The sequence below is a fragment of the Zophobas morio genome, unplaced genomic scaffold, assembly GCF_036711695.1.
Source record: "Zophobas morio isolate AGI-343-1 ecotype UQ-CSIRO unplaced genomic scaffold, CSIRO_AGI_Zmor_V1 ptg000002l, whole genome shotgun sequence".
Lineage (NCBI taxonomy): Eukaryota > Metazoa > Arthropoda > Insecta > Coleoptera > Tenebrionidae > Zophobas > Zophobas morio.
The window spans coordinates 11,007,267-11,025,036 of NW_026972107.1; the positions used below are offsets into that span (position 1 = coordinate 11,007,267).

The 17,770-nt window shown below is 32.0% G+C and overlaps 2 protein-coding genes across 4 annotated transcripts; one reads left to right on the forward strand and one right to left on the reverse strand.

Moving 5' to 3' along the window:
• Positions 1 to 94: 94 nt before the first annotated feature.
• LOC135127501 (myotubularin-related protein 6) lies at positions 95 to 2,968 on the reverse strand. Of its 2 annotated transcripts, none has more exons than XM_064053929.1 (9): positions 2,752 to 2,968; positions 2,570 to 2,683; positions 2,200 to 2,520; positions 1,891 to 2,151; positions 1,669 to 1,801; positions 1,383 to 1,615; positions 955 to 1,334; positions 778 to 904; positions 95 to 722 (listed from the first exon to the last, which is right to left on the reverse strand). In XM_064053929.1, the coding sequence occupies exons 1-9, from the start codon at positions 2,773 to 2,775 to the stop codon at positions 234 to 236; spliced, it is 2,082 nt and encodes a 693-aa protein (XP_063909999.1). In that variant the 5' UTR covers positions 2,776 to 2,968; the 3' UTR covers positions 95 to 233. The 2 variants fall into 2 exon arrangements, with proteins under 2 accessions (XP_063909999.1, XP_063910010.1); XM_064053940.1 differs by having other exon boundaries at positions 95 to 689; positions 2,752 to 2,967.
• A 3,533-nt stretch (positions 2,969 to 6,501) lies between these two features.
• Positions 6,502 to 17,683, forward strand: LOC135127512 (uncharacterized). 2 transcript variants are annotated; one of them, XM_064053950.1, is made up of 12 exons: positions 6,502 to 6,769; positions 7,407 to 7,628; positions 7,676 to 7,939; positions 7,986 to 8,189; positions 8,239 to 8,429; positions 8,496 to 8,715; positions 8,763 to 9,076; positions 9,127 to 9,489; positions 9,538 to 9,681; positions 9,733 to 10,009; positions 10,058 to 10,233; positions 17,360 to 17,683. In XM_064053950.1, exons 2-12 carry the CDS (start codon positions 7,424 to 7,426, stop codon positions 17,456 to 17,458), a joined length of 2,457 nt encoding a protein of 818 aa, XP_063910020.1. In that variant the 5' UTR covers positions 6,502 to 6,769; positions 7,407 to 7,423; the 3' UTR covers positions 17,459 to 17,683. The 2 variants fall into 2 exon arrangements, with proteins under 2 accessions (XP_063910020.1, XP_063910029.1); XM_064053959.1 differs by having other exon boundaries at positions 6,502 to 6,708.
• The last annotated feature ends 87 nt before the right edge of the window (positions 17,684 to 17,770 follow it).

Genomic DNA, 17,770 nt, shown 5'->3' on the forward strand with positions numbered 1-17,770 from the left:
GCGCGGTTGTTGCTTTCGTGGAGTGGGGGAACGTCATTGTGACATTAATTTGAAAAAAAGGAGGCAAAAATTTTACAAGTGTAATATAAACTAGTGTTTCCTGTAAATAACAAAATTTATTCAAACTGAATATTCACACCCAGTGCTGGGTTTTAATAAGCTCAATATTATACTATGCGTCAAATAAAAAAATAAATAATTCATAATATGTAGTAACAATTTTCAGGAATATATTAATCTGATGTTTCCGTCGAATTGACTAGCATTTCATAACAAGGCTTACATACTGAAACATTATTCTGCTCCAAATGTCCTGGAAGAAAAGTCTTTTTTGTTATACACCTCATACAAAATATGTTTCCGCATCTTCTACAATGGGTCTTCTTACTCAACTGGTCAAAATACGACGAACAAATGCACTCGTGAGTATTGCGCAGACTCTTCCAATCGAGAGCCACTGATTCTAGATCTTTGGACAAATTTTGGGAGCTTAGAGACGGCGATAACTCCTCTGGTTTTGGCGCTGTGGACACCTTCAGAGGATGATCGTGGTCTGAAGCCTCCAATTCGCGCGTTTTTTCGTAGTAATAACGATTGTCTGTAGGCGTAGCTCTGCTACGACTGTCGTTCATTTTGTTGAACTTGTTTTCAACGGCTTTGGCGATGAACGACTTCATTGAAGATATCCTCTGAAAAAAAGTGCGCCCGTTAAAAGAATCCCTCTGGAATTCCAACTGCTTAATATTTTGAGTAGTGCGAGGGTAAAGTTTTAATTACTTTGGATAAATATTTGATGTGGTCATCAAGGGAATGCGTGTGGTTGACAGTGGCGAGAAGCAAGTCAGTCTGGGGTTCCCTGGGGTGAACACCTGATTCAAATCTACAGTACATTCCCCTCCAAAACCTAAAATAATAATGTAGTAATTTGTGTGACAAGTTTCATTACGTTGTTACGTGATATTCTGTGGAGCTAACACAGGGATTAGTACACCTGAAAATTCACTAGCATCATAGAGAGGGTTTTCATACTCATTTAAATATGTGGCCATATATCCCCACAAAGAATAAGTCCTTTCAGCTAATCTCAAATCAATCTTTTCTTTCTCACTATTCCCGATAAAAGTCCCGAATTGGCAAGAATGGACGTGGTCATGCAACGTCAGTAAAAATTTCTCATTAAATTGAAACGCGGAAGGGAATTGTTGCATCAATTGCCACGTACAGTCCAAAAGTTGGGTGAAAACCGGCGATATTTCTTTACTATCGCCCTGTATATGGCCACAACGTTCAGAAAATTTGTGACCAAAAGCTAACCAGTCTTTCTCAATTAGCGCCTGTGAAATATCTCTTTAAAAAAAATACCGAAAATTAAATTATCATACTTGAAAACCACTTATAGTTCTATAAAACGGATCCAGTAACAACGCGGCTAAAAAACAAACTTGTGCTGTTCGGTCCCAGCCATCTGAACAATGCACAACCACATTAATTCCGTCGTCAACTGCTTGAGCAATGAACCATGAAGTGTCCAAAATTGATTTGATATGCCGAAGCCAACCACTGGATTCCAATCCGCTTAAAAAGCTGTTCATTGTTGGGTTTTTCTGCTCACAAGCTGGAAAAAATCGTTGTGCAATTTCGCGGTTACATTCTATTTAAGTAGCATACTTTCAATGACTTTGGTTAAGCTGTTTCGCATCACGTGAATGTTTTCCACGCCCAGGAATTGGAATTTTATATTTTCGTAAAAGGCTTCGTTTTCGTAGCCTTTTCCTGCCGCCCTGTTGGCCATAGCATTAATCTACAAAATTAATTGTGACGTCATATGTATTTTTTAAATGAACTGTGTTAATTTTTGATTAATATTTTCAAATATCAGTACAAAATTACCTTTGGTCTGGTGTCTACAACATACATAAAGTTGGAGTTGGGGTTGGTTCTCAACACATGATTTAGCATTTTCTCGTCTTCGAGACACCTTGCGCTAAAACCAGACAAGGGCTGGCTGCAGCGGCTAATACTAGCTTTATTATTATGCAAATATGCCAGCACCGGTAGCCGCCCTTTTGAGCGAAATTTGGAACTTCCCATAAGGGTTGTGATGTTTGCAGAAGCAGGTACAATGAGATATTTTGGGTAGGTTTCGCAAAGCTAAAAACCCACTATCACTTTTAACAAAAAACAACCCCATACACTTACATCATAGTCTGAATTTAGTTTGGTTAAACACCACTGTTCATTAGGAACACCCTGTCTTTCATACTCAGCTTGGAGACTAAAAAAATCCCACCCTGTCGGCTTGGCAATTTCCTCAACTGGTGATGTATAAGTGAAACAATACAGTTCTTCAATACTACTAGGTTGTGACAGTTGCTGCAATGTGATATAAATGTCGTGGCAGTCTCTTTCCTTTGGAATAACAAAAGTCACTGACAGAAATGTTTTCGTGCGAATTAAAAGTGGTGACCCAGTTGTGGTCAACGTAAGTTTTTCTACATTGGCAATATGCATGTGGAGAATCTACGACAGAAAATATTCACTCTCAAAAACTGTTGAATTTATAACTTACCCATGTTTCTTTTTTGGCGTCCGGATCAACAAAGATAAGATGCGTTGCTGTAAGATACAGTGTTCCGAGTGACGGTGTTTTCGAGAATCTGTCCAACATTCGAACATTTTCGACCTAGAATTGGAAAAACGTGCAGTGAGGCTGGATTGGGTGTGCTGTATTTTAGATTTTCACTTATTTACCTTCGGTGTTTTTATTAATTCCATAATAGTGTTATCAAGTGGCTTTATTTATATTTATCTACGTTTGCGTGACCTATTGTTGACACGTTTTATCTGATTAAAACTTCCTTTTTGTAATTTAGAGACACTGTCAAGTCTTGACGTCTGTTGACATCAGTGACAGGTGACAGGTAAATAGTTAGGAGTCGTTCACACCGGAATAATCGCGGAATTGGAAGTAATGTCCGTTTCACAAGTTTCCGCAACGTCCGCTTGGTGTGTATGCAACACGCTATACACAAGTGAATTGTTCAGTGACTTGTAAACAAAAGTCAAAAATTGATTATTAATTAGTGCAAATCAGCGTGTTTAAGTTGTTCGTAAACACAAAATGAGTTGGGATTGTTATGCTTTGTTCTACTAGATTAAGTTTATCTTGTTCTTGCTGTGACAATTGTTTTCCAAAAATTTTCCATATTATATTGTTATACTCATATTGTAAAACCGAATTTTTGTCAAATATTTTTACACTTTTCAAGAAATAGCTTACTAAAGACATTTGTTATGTTTTCATAATAGGCGTTCACTTTCATTTCAAATTTCATGCCAAAGATTAGCTTGTAATGTAATTATTTAATTTTGTGCGCTTTCTGCAAAACCGGGAAACAGATTTATTAAAATCGGGAAAACCCTGACAGTCGTACATCACAGTAAAAGACATTTTGTATATAGATTAGTGCATTACTTTAGGTATCATTGGGGACCTATAAACGACCTTTGTTATTTACATTCCTAATAATGCAAATAGCACTATTAAAAACAGAAATCTGTCGTCAGCCTAATTACAAATTGTCTGTCATCATATTTAGTAGTTCAATGTGTCACGTGTATATAAATAAACATATGGCAACAGTTTTCCATGTTTTTGCTTTTGTTTTTGCGTTATTTATTATTTATTTCAAAACGACATTAGTTTTGTATCGGCTGTTATAAACTGGTTCTAGAAATATTTGAAAATAAAGTTAATCTCTTTTATTTTTCTCACAAGACTGTTATAAGGATATTTATTTTCCACTATGAAAACAATAAAATTAATTCTATTAACTGCGCTTAATTTTTAGTTTTTACTAAAACTTTCTTTGAGAGATAAAACTTTAAAATAAAAAATAAATTAAAAAAAAATGCCACTTGAACTTGAAACTGTGGAATGTCATTTTAAATTTTACTATGTAGATTGATAGATGATCAGTACAGGCATTATATAGATTAAGTTTGGTTTTAATTAAATATCAGGTCACTTCACATTTTAATGACGAAATACAATTTTCCAAAATTACAAGGAATTATTTTCAAACTGTCAACGCGCACAATCTTTATGCAGTGGCGTAGGTAGATAAATTCTTAAGATTGATTTAATGGAAACGCCAAATAATTAACTAAATAATGAAGATCCACAAAGTAATTCTTCACATGATAAATTGACAGAAATCATAAACACGTCATCATCTTTATTCCTTGTCCTTATTATCATTTTATTCTGAATTGTTGTTTTCAATTTCTGACCTATAGTTAAGCGAAAAACTGTTTGACGTGTATCTAATTTCATATTTTCTTGATGTTTCATAATTCGTTGAACACGAAAATACACGTTTTCCGTAATTTGTACCTACATCCAGTTTATGAATAACCCAAATTTATGTAATCCTTCCATTCGAAACAAACAATAGATGTATTTTTTTTTTTAGATGACTAAAACATTGGGTATTAAATCCAGGACAATTCCCCCACTTACTTTAGAAAATTAACGGTGATAAATTTTAAATTAGAAGAAATAAAATTTCATTAAAGTATAAGAACTAGCGTTATATGTATGTTTGACATAGGATTAATATTTGATATAGTTGAGCCCAGGAATGAGTGGCATCATTGATTTTCTGTTTCCAAAAATGTTTATTGGAACCGACTGCTTGCCGACTTATTGTTATTATAATATTTAATGGTCAAAGGCGTCCGATTCGCAAAAGCCTTGATCTTTTGGACAAGCAACCTAAAAGTTGTAAAAAACTACTTCTAATAAACACTTTAGTCAAAGTCTATATTCACTAATTCCTAGTTTTTACTATACACAGAACTGTACAATTTGTGTATAATTTATCGAAAATTTTGAAGTTTTTAAGTTTAATAATTGGTATGGTAAAAAGGTTGCTTTTCAAGATATAAAAGAGTACCATTATGTTTAGAGTTATTTTTTAAGTTTCTTCTCTAGTTGGCCATTTCAACTGCACTGCTAACAAAGGCATCAGGACCAACTAGAGCAGAAATTGAATAAATCACACGGTATAAAAAGGACGAAAATTAATATTTATTAATTTTGATGTCGAGTAGACCGAAACATTGATTCATTTTATTTCTTAATTGCGTTATTTTTATGAGGACATTATTAAATATGATATTTATTGACAAGTAATAAAGACAACAGAAATAAAAATGAAATAATAAAAAATGGAAATACTATTTGTTTTTAAAAATTAACACTGCAGAAATGTAAAACCAGAGGTACAAATTTTGAGTTATTTGTTGAAAAAAAAGTTAAATTAAACTTGATATTCTTGGAAATTTTTGAAAACATAGTTTCCAGAGTTAATTGTGATAATTTTCATTTGAAAAACAGATAATAGATACGCTCTAAACATTCGCTAAAGTTTTCCTGCGATAGATATTTACTGTGTGTTATTTTATTAGAAAAAATACATAATATGTAACAATAGTATAAACCAATAAAATGTGGTGGCGTAGTGAGTTGTAGTAATTTCTCGCTGTTATAAATTGAAGCATGCGTTGTTGGCTCGTGCTACAAACTCTTGTACTCATGAAAAATATACAGTACTCTATTGTACAAAAATTTTGTGAATGTGGACAAAGAAATTTCAAATAAATTCGTCCATTAGAAAAATTAAGTTTAGAAATCTTGAAGAACTTTTTGTGATCCCAGTGAAAATTAGAAAGAGTCACATTGGAATGATTCTATTGAAAAATTGTAGGTTTTGTTCAGCCTGCGAAGAAAAAAGTGGGAAAATGTTTTACTGTATTTTTCAAATTTATTGTTTTTTAAGTTAATGCAGTACTTACTTTGCTTTATCTTAAGAAATTTGGGTTTCTACTCTAAGGTTTCTACACATTTACCTCACTTATATTTCATTGTATCAGGATATTTCATTTGAGAATTGAAAAGAAAACGGACAAAACTTCGAAATATGCCAAAAAATATTGAAAAACTTTTCAAAGTGTTATAACACATTTTTATAATTAAGGGTTCCAAGTAATTAATTACCTTTTTTCATCAAGAAAAAGTAATAGTTTGTTCTTGAAACTAAATAACTAATAAGAGTTTTTAAATTTACCAAAAAAAAGCAAATGTGCATCTGGTGGTATTTTCACACCTACTAAAGGCAGAAATAATCGAACAAGGTTAAACAAAATAAACCAAAACATATGGTTACTTTAGTAGTTTAGTATTTATTTAGATAACATTTTTTGGCACAATTATCGGATCAAAGTTTGCAGATAATCTAAAATTTCACTTAAGAGATTATGAGTGGCGACTTCGAGTAGAACTAACTATAGTTTTTGAACATTTTATACTAAATACAACAAATACATGTTCAATTTATGAAATTTAGAACTTAAAAACAGACTTTCTAAAATATAGCTCAACAACCTTATCTCCATCAAATACTACACATTTTCAAAATTTATTTCTGTTGTCATGAGAAAACTCCATCCAAAACTGCATTTTTGGCGTCTTCACTTCTTGCAGAGGTTTCTAACAGCTATATCTTCACTCTTCACCGCTTCCAGATCCTCAAGAAATATCCTTTTACAGCGCAAAATTCTACTGCTGACTCCACCACTGGCAGGAGATCAAAACAGTTATGTGAAGTGGAGTGCAATGGACTGAGTTTGTGTTCTTGGATTGTGGTAAAAGTCTCTTGTAACCAAACAATAAAATAACGAAAAGCACATTTATTGTCATAAAAAGGTTTGCTTATTCATTAATCAGTCTAGATAGAAAATATGCTTGTTGTTTCTTGGTCACCAACAGATTTGAGGTTAAGTTGTTGACTTCTTGTTTGTACACTTTTACACAGGGTTCACGGTGGTTTGTTAAGATTTATAGTGTTTGTTTGGAGTAATTGTTCACACAGTTCAGTGGAAAATCATCAGGTTTATGAATTAAGCATGAATTTGTTGTGGTTTGAGGAGAACAACACCTAATTTGCTTACACTTGTATTCAGAGATTATTTTGTTTATTCTGGAAAAATGGACAATTTTTGGTGTAAATTCCTTGTGAAATGGTGTTTCTTGTGTGTAAACTTTGATTCCACTGACGGTGTCCTGCAGCAATTTTCTTTATCTCTGTAACTGTAGTACCATTTAAGTGACAACAATTTTTCTAGAAAAATCTACAATAAATTGAATTCTATTTTCAGAAGTTGGTTTCAAATATTCCTCTTGCTTGTATTAAGTTTGTAAATATCCAGTCACCAGATGACTATCTCACGTTTCAAAACCAAGACACAAACACTGCTGTGGTGTAGTCGATAAGATATAAAACCATTTATCTTGTGTTGTTTCAATTCTTTAAACACACATTGTCTTTGTTCTTCATTAACAGAATCTGCAGCTGTAAAAATGACTGAAAATGGGACTCACGATCTGCCCAATTGTAAAGACTTCCTTGCCCAAATAGGTCCAATTGATACCTTGCTAGGTTCAGTGTCTTACAATGAGATTGATAACACTGATGGCAAACCGCAGCAACTCCGAACCAGCGCCCGCGTTTTTAAAAAAATGAAATTCGACCTTTCTGTAAGCGCTGCTCTTGAAAAGAGTAAAGGTTAGTCTTGGACTCTTTGTTTCCTTTTTACATCATTTCCCACACAGAAAAGAAAGAAGAAGTGAAACCAGAGGAGGTCAAACCCGAGGTTAAAAAATACGTCAGTACTCTGTGGATTTCTGAAGAGAAAAAAATGTTCTTTGAGGCTTTGAATGAGTTTGGGAAGGATTTTGAAAGTATCCATTCTTATATATGCACGAGGTTAAAAAAGAAGGGTATTCCGGACGATCAGCTTAAAACAAAGCCACAAATCAGACATTTTTATTACAAAACGTTTCACATGTTGAGTGGTAACTTAAAATTCAACGAAAGTACGTGTTTGTTTTGGTTTTATTGTCACTCATTTGATTGTTATAGAAGTTCCAAAAAATGTGCAAGAACTGTACACTTTGATTAATTATGGTGAACTGAGGAAAAAAGTTGGATCCGTGTCAAAAAAATGTATGAGTAGGGTAGGTGAGCTCATAAACAATGGTTATATCGCGTTAAGAGTGAAAGGTAAAATGATTAAAGTGAAAACGCCAATGTGTAGAGCACTGAGAAGATTAAATCAGTTGGATGGTAAGTCTTGCTTTTGGGAGAAATCTCAAAATCACTAATTCTGATTTAGAAAAGTATGACGATTTGAAACTCCCCACGAGGGTTTTGGTTGAGCTAAGACCCAAAGACATGGTGTCTTTTTTAAAAGTTCAAAGCATAGCGCAGAATCCGCGTATCAAAGTAGCACTGGCGCTACAGAAGCGGCTTAGCTCACTCATCACATGCATGAACACTAGGTGGAAGAGCTCAGAAGCCGTTGTAGTATCCTTACTATTACCATTAATGTTAATTTTTTCGTTTCAAAGTTTTCCTTAATTTCGTCTTTAGTATGATAAAGCTGTGATTTCAACCAACCCTATTACAAAGGATCGTGTACCTGAGCAAAAAGTAATTGATGAAAATTCCTTATTATTAAACCCTCTATTAAGATTATCACCTCCACCAGATGCTCACGTGGAATTGCCTTCAATAGATATAAGTGAATATTTTACAGGTCAAAGTATCTCTTTACGCGCTTTTGAGATGAGGAAAGGTGTTAGAACTCAAGGTTAGACTCCCCAAAATCGCTATTTTTGCTTTATAGTGTGTTTGCAGAAGAAATAAAAAAAGAAGAACCCGACATAAAAACCGAAAAATCCCCAACCAAACCAACTAATGATGAAATCATTAGTGGCGAAAGTGCGAAAACGTCAGTGAATAAATCCGTAAACGAAGCAGTGAACACGATTTTATCACTGCAAGAGACGCACACTAAAATTGATAGTAAAAACGACAGTAAAAACAATATAGTTAAAGTCAATCCCAAAGATGTACCTTTAGAAGAGAAGAAGGCAAGAATAAGTCAAATTAGAGAGGGGTGGACGGTGGAAACGTGCGGGAGTTTGACAATAGGAGAGCTTTACTTAATGGCAATTACCTTAAAAAAATAAATTCTAGTTCACTAATTGTGTCATTTCAGTTCGGCGTCGACTCGAGATTGGTTCTTGAGTACAACTGGGACCCGTTGAAGGTTAAATCACAAGACGACGAAATAACCGAGGACTGTAAAATTTCAATCAAGAAAGAAAACAGTGTCAAAATTTCGATGAAGAAAGAAAACGATCTCACGAATTCACCCAAAAAAGAAAACGATCTCACGAATTCCTTGAAGAAGTTGCTGTCTTTGGCCAAACTTCATTCTACTAAACCTGTGGTGAAGTGTTCGTGTGGACACGTTTGTGGTGTTAACACTACTAGTGCTACTACTAGTAGTAAAAGTACTCCACAATTTAAAAAACCGGCGACTACAAAAGTGGTTAAGAAAACTCCAGTGGTTCATGAAGTAATTTTCAGAAGTGTGACTTAACGTAAATTAACGGTGATATTTCAGAAAACTGCCGTTGAAGAAAAACTCGAGAACACAAACGCGAATCCACCACCAGTTGTAAAAGAACAACCAAATGACGATTTCGAGGAAGATCGACATTTCCTTGCAACAACAAATTCGGTTGTACAGTTTATGAACCAGCGTGATGTAATTAAAATGGTTGTATTTGAAGACGGATTAATGTTGTTGTTGTTGTAGAGTATTAACAAGCTAAATCGGGCTAGAGGTAGAAGTAGGTATAAGCAGCTAGTGGTGGAACGTAAATTAGTTCCTAATAAGTCGGAAAGTAAGCATCAAATCGTGACTATGAATATTGTATCTCAGGATAATACGCCAAGCGTAGAGTTAAACAATAAGGGTAACTCTGACGACACATCAAACAATTCCGGGCTTCCATCTCTTTTACGGGGCGATACTAAGGTTGATACTGGTAAGGTAGTGGAGGATACTTGCGTTTCTGAGAAAAGTTTTAGCGGTAAATGTTGTTTATTAGGTTTTTTTGAATTTAAAAAATGGATTTTAGGGTTTTTGGATGATAATCCAAGTTCTAATTTATCAGGAATATCAAAAATTTTGAAAGAGAATGAAAATCAATGGATTAATTCTGATGTAGCGGACTATTCATTGAGTAGTTTACTTGGACACTTGGATTGTCCTACGAAAAATGAGGACACTCAAATGTCACAACTTTCTCAGGATGTAAGTATGCATTTATCAGTGAGTATTGATAATTATTATTTGTAAAAAAAATTAACAAAGTTGAAATACATTAAAACTTAGCTGACTAGTCACGATATGATAAGATAAAAATGCAGGCAACCCACAATACAGTTACATGACATTCTTAGGAAGTAGGAGATACTTTTTCCCTGGGAATTATTCACTACGTTTTCTAATCATAGTGTAGTGGCAACACTACAATCTTGATATGTGTGTGTCCGCCTTTTATAAATTATCGAGAGATGGCGCTAGCAGTATTTGTTTTACTATTAAAGTAAGCCAAAAGTCAGTCCCAATTATTTCCTATCATTCAATACAATGCCCCAAAATTGAATTCACAAGAAAATTTATAACTTATTAAAGTTCTTAATTAGTAACTTTAAAATGTGTACTGATGGCCAACTTTATTTTTATGCAAAAAAATTTCACTTCACAACTTTTTTTTTTGTGTAAAAGACTCAGTGTCAGGTGAAATAGACCTTACGCACGAACACTACCTGTTGCTGTACTAAAGAAAATTGGGTTAAAAATCGTATTGATTTGCAGGGTTAAATTTCCAAACCTTGCAAAATTTGTACATTTTCAGTTTAATTTCACGTTTGCTCACCATTTCGATAGAGAAGCTATTGTTGCTTAAATTAGTGAAAATAAATTCATTTTTATCAAAATTTGATTTATTTATTTTGCATCATATGTGAAATCGTATTTCTATTTCAGAATAACATATTCTCCTCAACGTATGTCGTGATAACTAACTATAAAAGGGAGTAGACACAATTTATTCCTGTAAGAAGTTTGCAAAAAAAGTAAAAGATGTAAATTACTTCCTTGTGAAAATCTACAAAGAAGTTAATTCGTGTCAGAAATAATAAAATAAAACTATAAAATGTTATCAAAAATCTGCGGACATTCATATTTGCGTATGTTACAGTTGTCACAATTGCTGTTTCCTGAACGATTGTCGAATTTCGATTGTTGCTTGCCTTTTTACAGCTCACAAGATACGAAAATGCAAGATTATGTTAATAGCTAATCAGTCGTTCTTTCCAAAATACACTTATTTTATTAATTATGTTCAAAAAAAAAAAAAAAATAAAATTGGACCTTAGCAATTAGCAGTTTATGTCGGAGCTTACACAAAAAATTCTTTGAAGTTTTGATTACATTACCTTAACCAAAATTTATTTATTCGTCCTTTTCAAAAAATTAATGACGCGATGAATTATTTTGTTTTTTGACACAACTTTTTATTTGTCGCTTATTTAATTTTTCCTCATTTACAAGGCAAATTGTTTTAATAGGTAATAGATTTTGTACAAAGAATTTTGTAATGAAAGAGTCTGTTTTCCCATGGGATGGGGAATTTTTTGATCATCCATTTTATGTATAGTTTGTTTATCGGTAAATGGAATTTTGAATTTTCCGCTGTAACTAAAATGCTTCTATGCTTTGACAAAAAGGACCAAATAATCAGTCAAATATAATTGTACAATTAAGAATCTTTTGAAATAAAAAAAAAAGAAAAATTAACCATACACTTCGATCTCATTTCTTCTATAAGTCGTATCATTTTTATGGAATCGCCCACTGAAGAATATGTTTTTTTTTTTTGGATTAAAAAAAATCATTTCGAACCGAATATTTCTGAAATCTTGCTTCGGGATCATGAAAACGCTATATTTTTGGAATCAGCACGTCTAAATCTACATCCTAGAATTTTTTGAGGATTTTTAGACAACTTTTTCAAAAATTAAAATTTTTCAATATAAAAATTTCGCAATTTTTCAAGCATCTTTCTTGTATATTTCGACCTCCAGAAGTTACTTTCGGGCTCATTTCTTCCATAACTCGTACTATTTTTCCAGAATCGTCCATTGAAATGTGACAGTTTTTATCTCCGCTCCTTATAAAAATTTCGAAATTTATCTAAAAATATTTTCCTGGATGTGTATTTCGGTAACTTCTACCATTTTCCAGAATCGCCCATTGAAAAATGAGTTTTTTGGATTAAAAAAAAAAATGCATTTCAAATCGAATATTTCTAAAATCTTGCTCCGGGACCATAAAAACGTCATATGTATTTTTGGAATCAGCACATTGAAATTTATATTTTAGATTTTTTTATAGATTTTTACACAACTTTTTCAAAACTAAATTTTTTCAAAATCCTCATGAAAATTTAGGAATTTTTCGAACTTCAAAATTTAATTCAAGACATTTTCTTGTACATTTCGACCTACAAAAATTACGTTCGGGCTCATTTCTTCAATAACTCGTACCATTTTTCCAGAAGCGTCCATTGAAATATAACGGTTTTTTGGATTTTTGGAAAATAGAAAATTAGAAAATTTAGGAAATTTGAGACACCTTTGAAAATTAGGAAAGATATTTTCTTGTACATTTCGACCTCTAGAAGTTTCTGTCGGTATTATTTCTTCCATATTTCCTACAATTTTTCCAGATATCTCTTACTATTTTTCCAGAAACGCTCATAGAAATGTGAAAGTTTTTGGATTAAAAAAAATCCATTTGAAACGGAGTGTTTCTAAAATTTTGCCCCTGGACCATAAAAATCTATATTTTTGAAATGAGCAGGTCGAAATCTTTTTCCCAGAATTTTTTGTGGATTTTTAGATAACGTTTTCAAAACCACAATTTTTCAATACCTCCGCTCCATATAAATTTTTCGAAATTTATCTGAAGACATTTTCCTGTATGTGTATTTCGATAACTTCTATCATTTTTCCAGAATCGCCCATTGAAAAATGAGTTTTTTGGATTAAAAAAAAATGCATTTCAAATCGAATATTTCTAAAATCTTGCTCCGGGACCATAAAAACGTCATATGTATTTTTGGAATCAGCACGTTGAAATTTATATCCCAGATTTTTTTATAAATTTTTACACAACTTTTTCAAAACCAAATTTTTTCACAATCCTCATGAAAATTTAGGAATTTTTCGAACTTCAAAATTTAACTCAAGACATTTTCTTGTACATTTCGACCTACAGAAATTACTTTCGGGCTCATATCTTCAATAACTCGTACCATTTTTCCAAAATCGTCCATTGAAATGTAACAGTTTTTTGGATTTTTGGAAAATAGAAAATTAGAAAATTTAGGAAATTTGAGACACCTTTGAAAATTAGGAAAGACATTTTCTTGTACATTTCGACCTCTAGAAGTTGCTGTCGGTCTTGTTTCTTCGATATTTCCTACAATTTTTCCAGATATCTCTTACTATTTTTCCAGAAACTCTCATAGAAATGTGAAAGTTTTTGGATTAAAAAAAATCCATTTGAAACGGAGTGTTTCTAAAATCTTACCCCTGGACCATAAAAATCTATATTTTTGAAATGAGCAGGTCGAAATCTTTTTCCCAGAATTTTTTGTAGATTTTTAGATAACGTTTGCAAAACCACAATTTTTCAATACCTCCGCTCCATATAAATTTTTCGAAATTCATCTGAAGACATTTTCCTGTATGTATATTTCGATAACTTCTATCATTTTTCCAGAATCGCCCATTGAAAAATGAGTTTTTTAGATTAAAAGAAAATTGCATTTTAAATCGAATATTTCTAAAAACCATAAAAACGTTATTTAAATTTATATCGCAGAATATTTTCTGAATTTTTACACAACTTTTTCAAAACCAATTTTTTTCAAAATCTTCATGAAACTTCAGGAATTTTTCGAATTTCAAAATTTAACTGAAGACATTTTCTTGTACATTTCGACCTCCAGCAGTTACTTTCGGGCTCATTTCTTCAATAACTGGTACCATTTTTCCAGAATCGTCCATTAACAGTTTTTTTGGATTTTTGGAAAATGGAAAATTAGAAAATTTAGGAAATTTGAGACCACCTTTGAAATTTAAGAAAGACATTTTTTGGATTTTTGGAAAAAAGAAAATTAGAAAATTTAGGAATTTTGAGACCACCATCGAAATTTAGGAAAGACATTTTCTTGTACATTTCGACCTCTAAAAGTTCTTTTCGGTCTTGTTTCTTCGATATCTCCTAACATTTTTCCATAAACGCCAATATAAATGTGTCAGTTTTTGGATTAAAAAAAATTTTTAGACAACTTTTTCAAAGCCATAATTTTTCAATACCTCCCCTCATAGAAATTTCGAAATTTATCTAAAGACATTTTCCTCTCTGTGTATTTCGATAACTTCTACCATTTTTCCAGAATCGCCCATTGAAAAATGAGTTTTGGATTAAAAAAAAATTGCATTTCATATATTTTCGGAATCACCACGTTGAAATTTATATCCCAGAATTTTTTGTGGATTTTTACACAACTTTTTCAAAACAAAATTTTTTCAAAATTCTCATGAAAATTTAGGAATTTTTCGAACTTCAAAATTTAACTCGAGACATTTTCTTGTACATTTCGACCTCCAGAAGTTACTTTCGGGCTTATTTCTTCAATAACTCGTACCATTTTTCCAAAATCGTCCATTGAAATGTGACAGTTTTTTGGATTTTTGGAAAATAGAAAATTTAGGAATTTTGTAACTACCTTTGAAATTAGGAAAAACATTTTCTTGTACATTTCGACCTCTAGAAGTTCTTTTCGGCCTTGTATCTTCGATATTTCCTACCATTTTTCCAGATATCTCCTTCCATTTTTCTAGAAACGCTCATAGAAATGTGACAGTTTTTATATTAAAAAAAAATCCATTTCAAACCGAGTATTTCTAAAATCTTGCCCCTGGACCTTACAAACCAATATTTTTGCAATCAACAGATCGAAATTTATATCCCAGAATTTTTTGTGGATTCTTATACAACTATTTTGAACCAAATTTTTTCAAAATCCTCATGAAAATTTAGGAATTTTTCGAATTTCAAAATTTAACTCAAGACATTTTCTTGTACATTTCGACCTCCAGAAGTTACTTTCGGGCCCATTTCTTCAATAACTCGTACCAGTTTTCCAGAATCGTCCATTAAAATGAGACAGTTTTTTGGATTTTTGGAAAATATAAAATTAGAAAATTTAGAAATTTTGAAAACACCTTCGAAATATAGGAAAGACATTTTCTTGTACATTTCGACCTCTAGAAGTTCCTTTCGACCTTGTTTTTTCGATATTTCCTACTATTTTTCTAGATATTTCCTACCATTTTTCCAGAAACGCTCATAGAAGTGTGACAGTTTTTGGATAAAAAAAAAATCCATTTCAAATTGAGTATTTCTAAAATTTGGCCCTGGACCTTAAAAACCTATATTTTTGAAATTAGCAGGTCGAAATCTATCTCCCAAAATTTTTTGTGGACTTTTAGACAACTTTTTCAAAACCATAATTTTTCAATACCTCGCCTCTTTATAAAAATTTCGAAATTTATCTAAAGACATTTTCCTGTTTGTGTATTTTGACATTTCAACCTCTAGAAGTTACTTTCGGCGTCAGTTCTTCGATAACTCCTATCATTTTTCCAGAATCTCAGATTTATAAAAACAAAAATTATGTCAAACCGAAAATTTCTAAAATTTTGCTCCGTCACCAAAAAGCGCTATATTTTAGGAAATTTAGGAATTTTGAGACCACCTTCAAAGTTTAGGAAAGACATTTTCTTGTACATTTCGACCTCTAGAAGTTCTTGTCGGCCTTGTTTCTTCGATATCTCCTACCATTTTTCCAGAAACGTCCACAGAAATGTGGTAGTTTTTGGATTAAAAAAATTTTTTAGACAACTTTTTCAAAAGCATAATTTTTCAATACCGCCCCTCTTTATAAAAATTTCGAAATTTATCTAACGACATTTTCCTATATGTGTATTTCGATAACTTCTACCATTTTTCCAGAATCGCCCATTGAAAAATGAGTTTTTTGGATTAAAAAAAAAACATTTCAAATCGAATATTTCTAAAATCTTGCCCCGCCATATGTATTTTTGGAATCAGCACGTTGAAATTTAGATCCCAGAATTTTTTGTGGATTTTAACACAACTTTTTCGAAACTTCAAAATTTAATTCAAGACATTTTCTTGCACATTTCGACCTCTAGAAGTTCCTTTCGGCCTTGTTTCTTCGATATTTCCTACCATTTTTCTAGATATTTCCGACCATTTTTCCAGAAACGCTCATAGAAATGTGACAGTTTTTGGATTAAAAAAATCCATTTCAGGCCGAGTATTTCTAAAATTTTGCCTCTGGACCTTAAAAACCTATATTTTTGAAATCAGCAGGTCGAAATCTATCCCCCAAAATTTTTTGTGGATTTTTAGACAACTTTTTCAAAACCATAATTTTTCAATACCTCCCCTCCTTATAAAAAGTTCGAAATTTATCCAAAGACATTTTCCTGTATGTGTAGTTCGACATTTCAACCTCCAGAAGTTACTTTCGGCGTCAGTTCTTCGATAACTCCTATCATTTTTCCATTGAAATGACAGTTTTTTGGAAAATCTTGTCTCGGTACCATAAAAATGCCATATTTTTGGAATCAGCACGTCGAAATCTATATATCAGAATTTTTTGTGGATTTTCAGACATTTTCAAAATCAAAATTTTTCAGTACTACTCCACCCTTTCTTTGAAAATTTTAAAGTTTAATTCCATGTTAGTATGTAATTATGTTTCATTCAATATTTGTTTATTTTTTTAAATGATGTATTCAAATATTTGCCTCCAAAAAACATGTTGGTAATCTGAGCCAAAAGATTTCTTGGAAACTCTTGTTATCAACTATGTAAATGATTTTCAAGGAAGAAATTTGTAATATTTCATAAAAAAAAGAAGAAATCTTTTAAGGAGATATAACAACCTCGTTAATTTTCTATTCTAATTAATATAAAACATCTTCCTAATTATAAACAAACATTAGGTTCTCTCATAGTTGGTTAGTATTAATTTTTTACTCTCTTTTTATATATTTTTTTTTCAGGAAGATTTCAAAATCTGTTTATTTGTCTTTTTGTCCTAGACTTCTTTCGAAAAATGAAAAACAATTATAGTTGAACTAATTATCCGTAAAAAATTTGAACTTTAGGACTTAGTTTAGAGCAAAAAAAAATGTGATTGCGCTTGATTAAAATTGCTTCTAAAATTATTATGAATGAATATTATTTCACCAAGATTTTTTTTCAGGTTGATGCCCAACTGCGCACCTTACTAATAGAAACCAGCGTGGATTACACCGCCAAATTCGCAGATCTAGCTGCTCAAGTTGTTGATAATAAAAAGTAAACGACCAATGTGCACATGTTTATAGTATTATATTTGTAGTAAACTATACTTACTGTTTAATAACATTTATGTAATATGAATACGCATAGGTTTTTATCCCTGTAAAAAGATTTATATTTGGTAATGTTGTATACGGTTTGCAATAATCCCTACTTGTTTATTAAGATTGTGATAGAATTGTGTATATGTACCATACTGACATTATAGAATTTTTTTTAACAAAAACCTTTGTCATTCCACACCCTTTCATCATTTCACCACATATCATTGAACCCGACTTTGCAGTATCACTAAAAATAACTTCAATTTCAA

Bases quoted from the DNA above. Each gene is read 5' to 3' on its own strand.
- LOC135127501 (XM_064053929.1), bottom strand. From the start codon at position 2,775: ATGGAATTAATAAAAACACCGAAG. The intron at 1,616-1,668 runs GTATGCTACTTA...GATTTTTTCCAG, and splicing joins CTTAACCAAAGTCATTGAAA to CTTGTGAGCAGAAAAACCCA. The intron at 1,335-1,382 runs GTATGATAATTT...GATATTTCACAG, and splicing joins GAACTATAAGTGGTTTTCAA to GCGCTAATTGAGAAAGACTG.
- LOC135127512 (XM_064053950.1), top strand. From the start codon at position 7,424: ATGACTGAAAATGGGACTCACGATCTGCCCAATTGTAAAGACTTCCTT. The intron at 7,940-7,985 runs GTACGTGTTTGT...TGATTGTTATAG, and splicing joins TAACTTAAAATTCAACGAAA to AAGTTCCAAAAAATGTGCAA. The intron at 10,234-17,359 runs GTAAGTATGCAT...ATTTTTTTTCAG, and splicing joins TGTCACAACTTTCTCAGGAT to GTTGATGCCCAACTGCGCAC.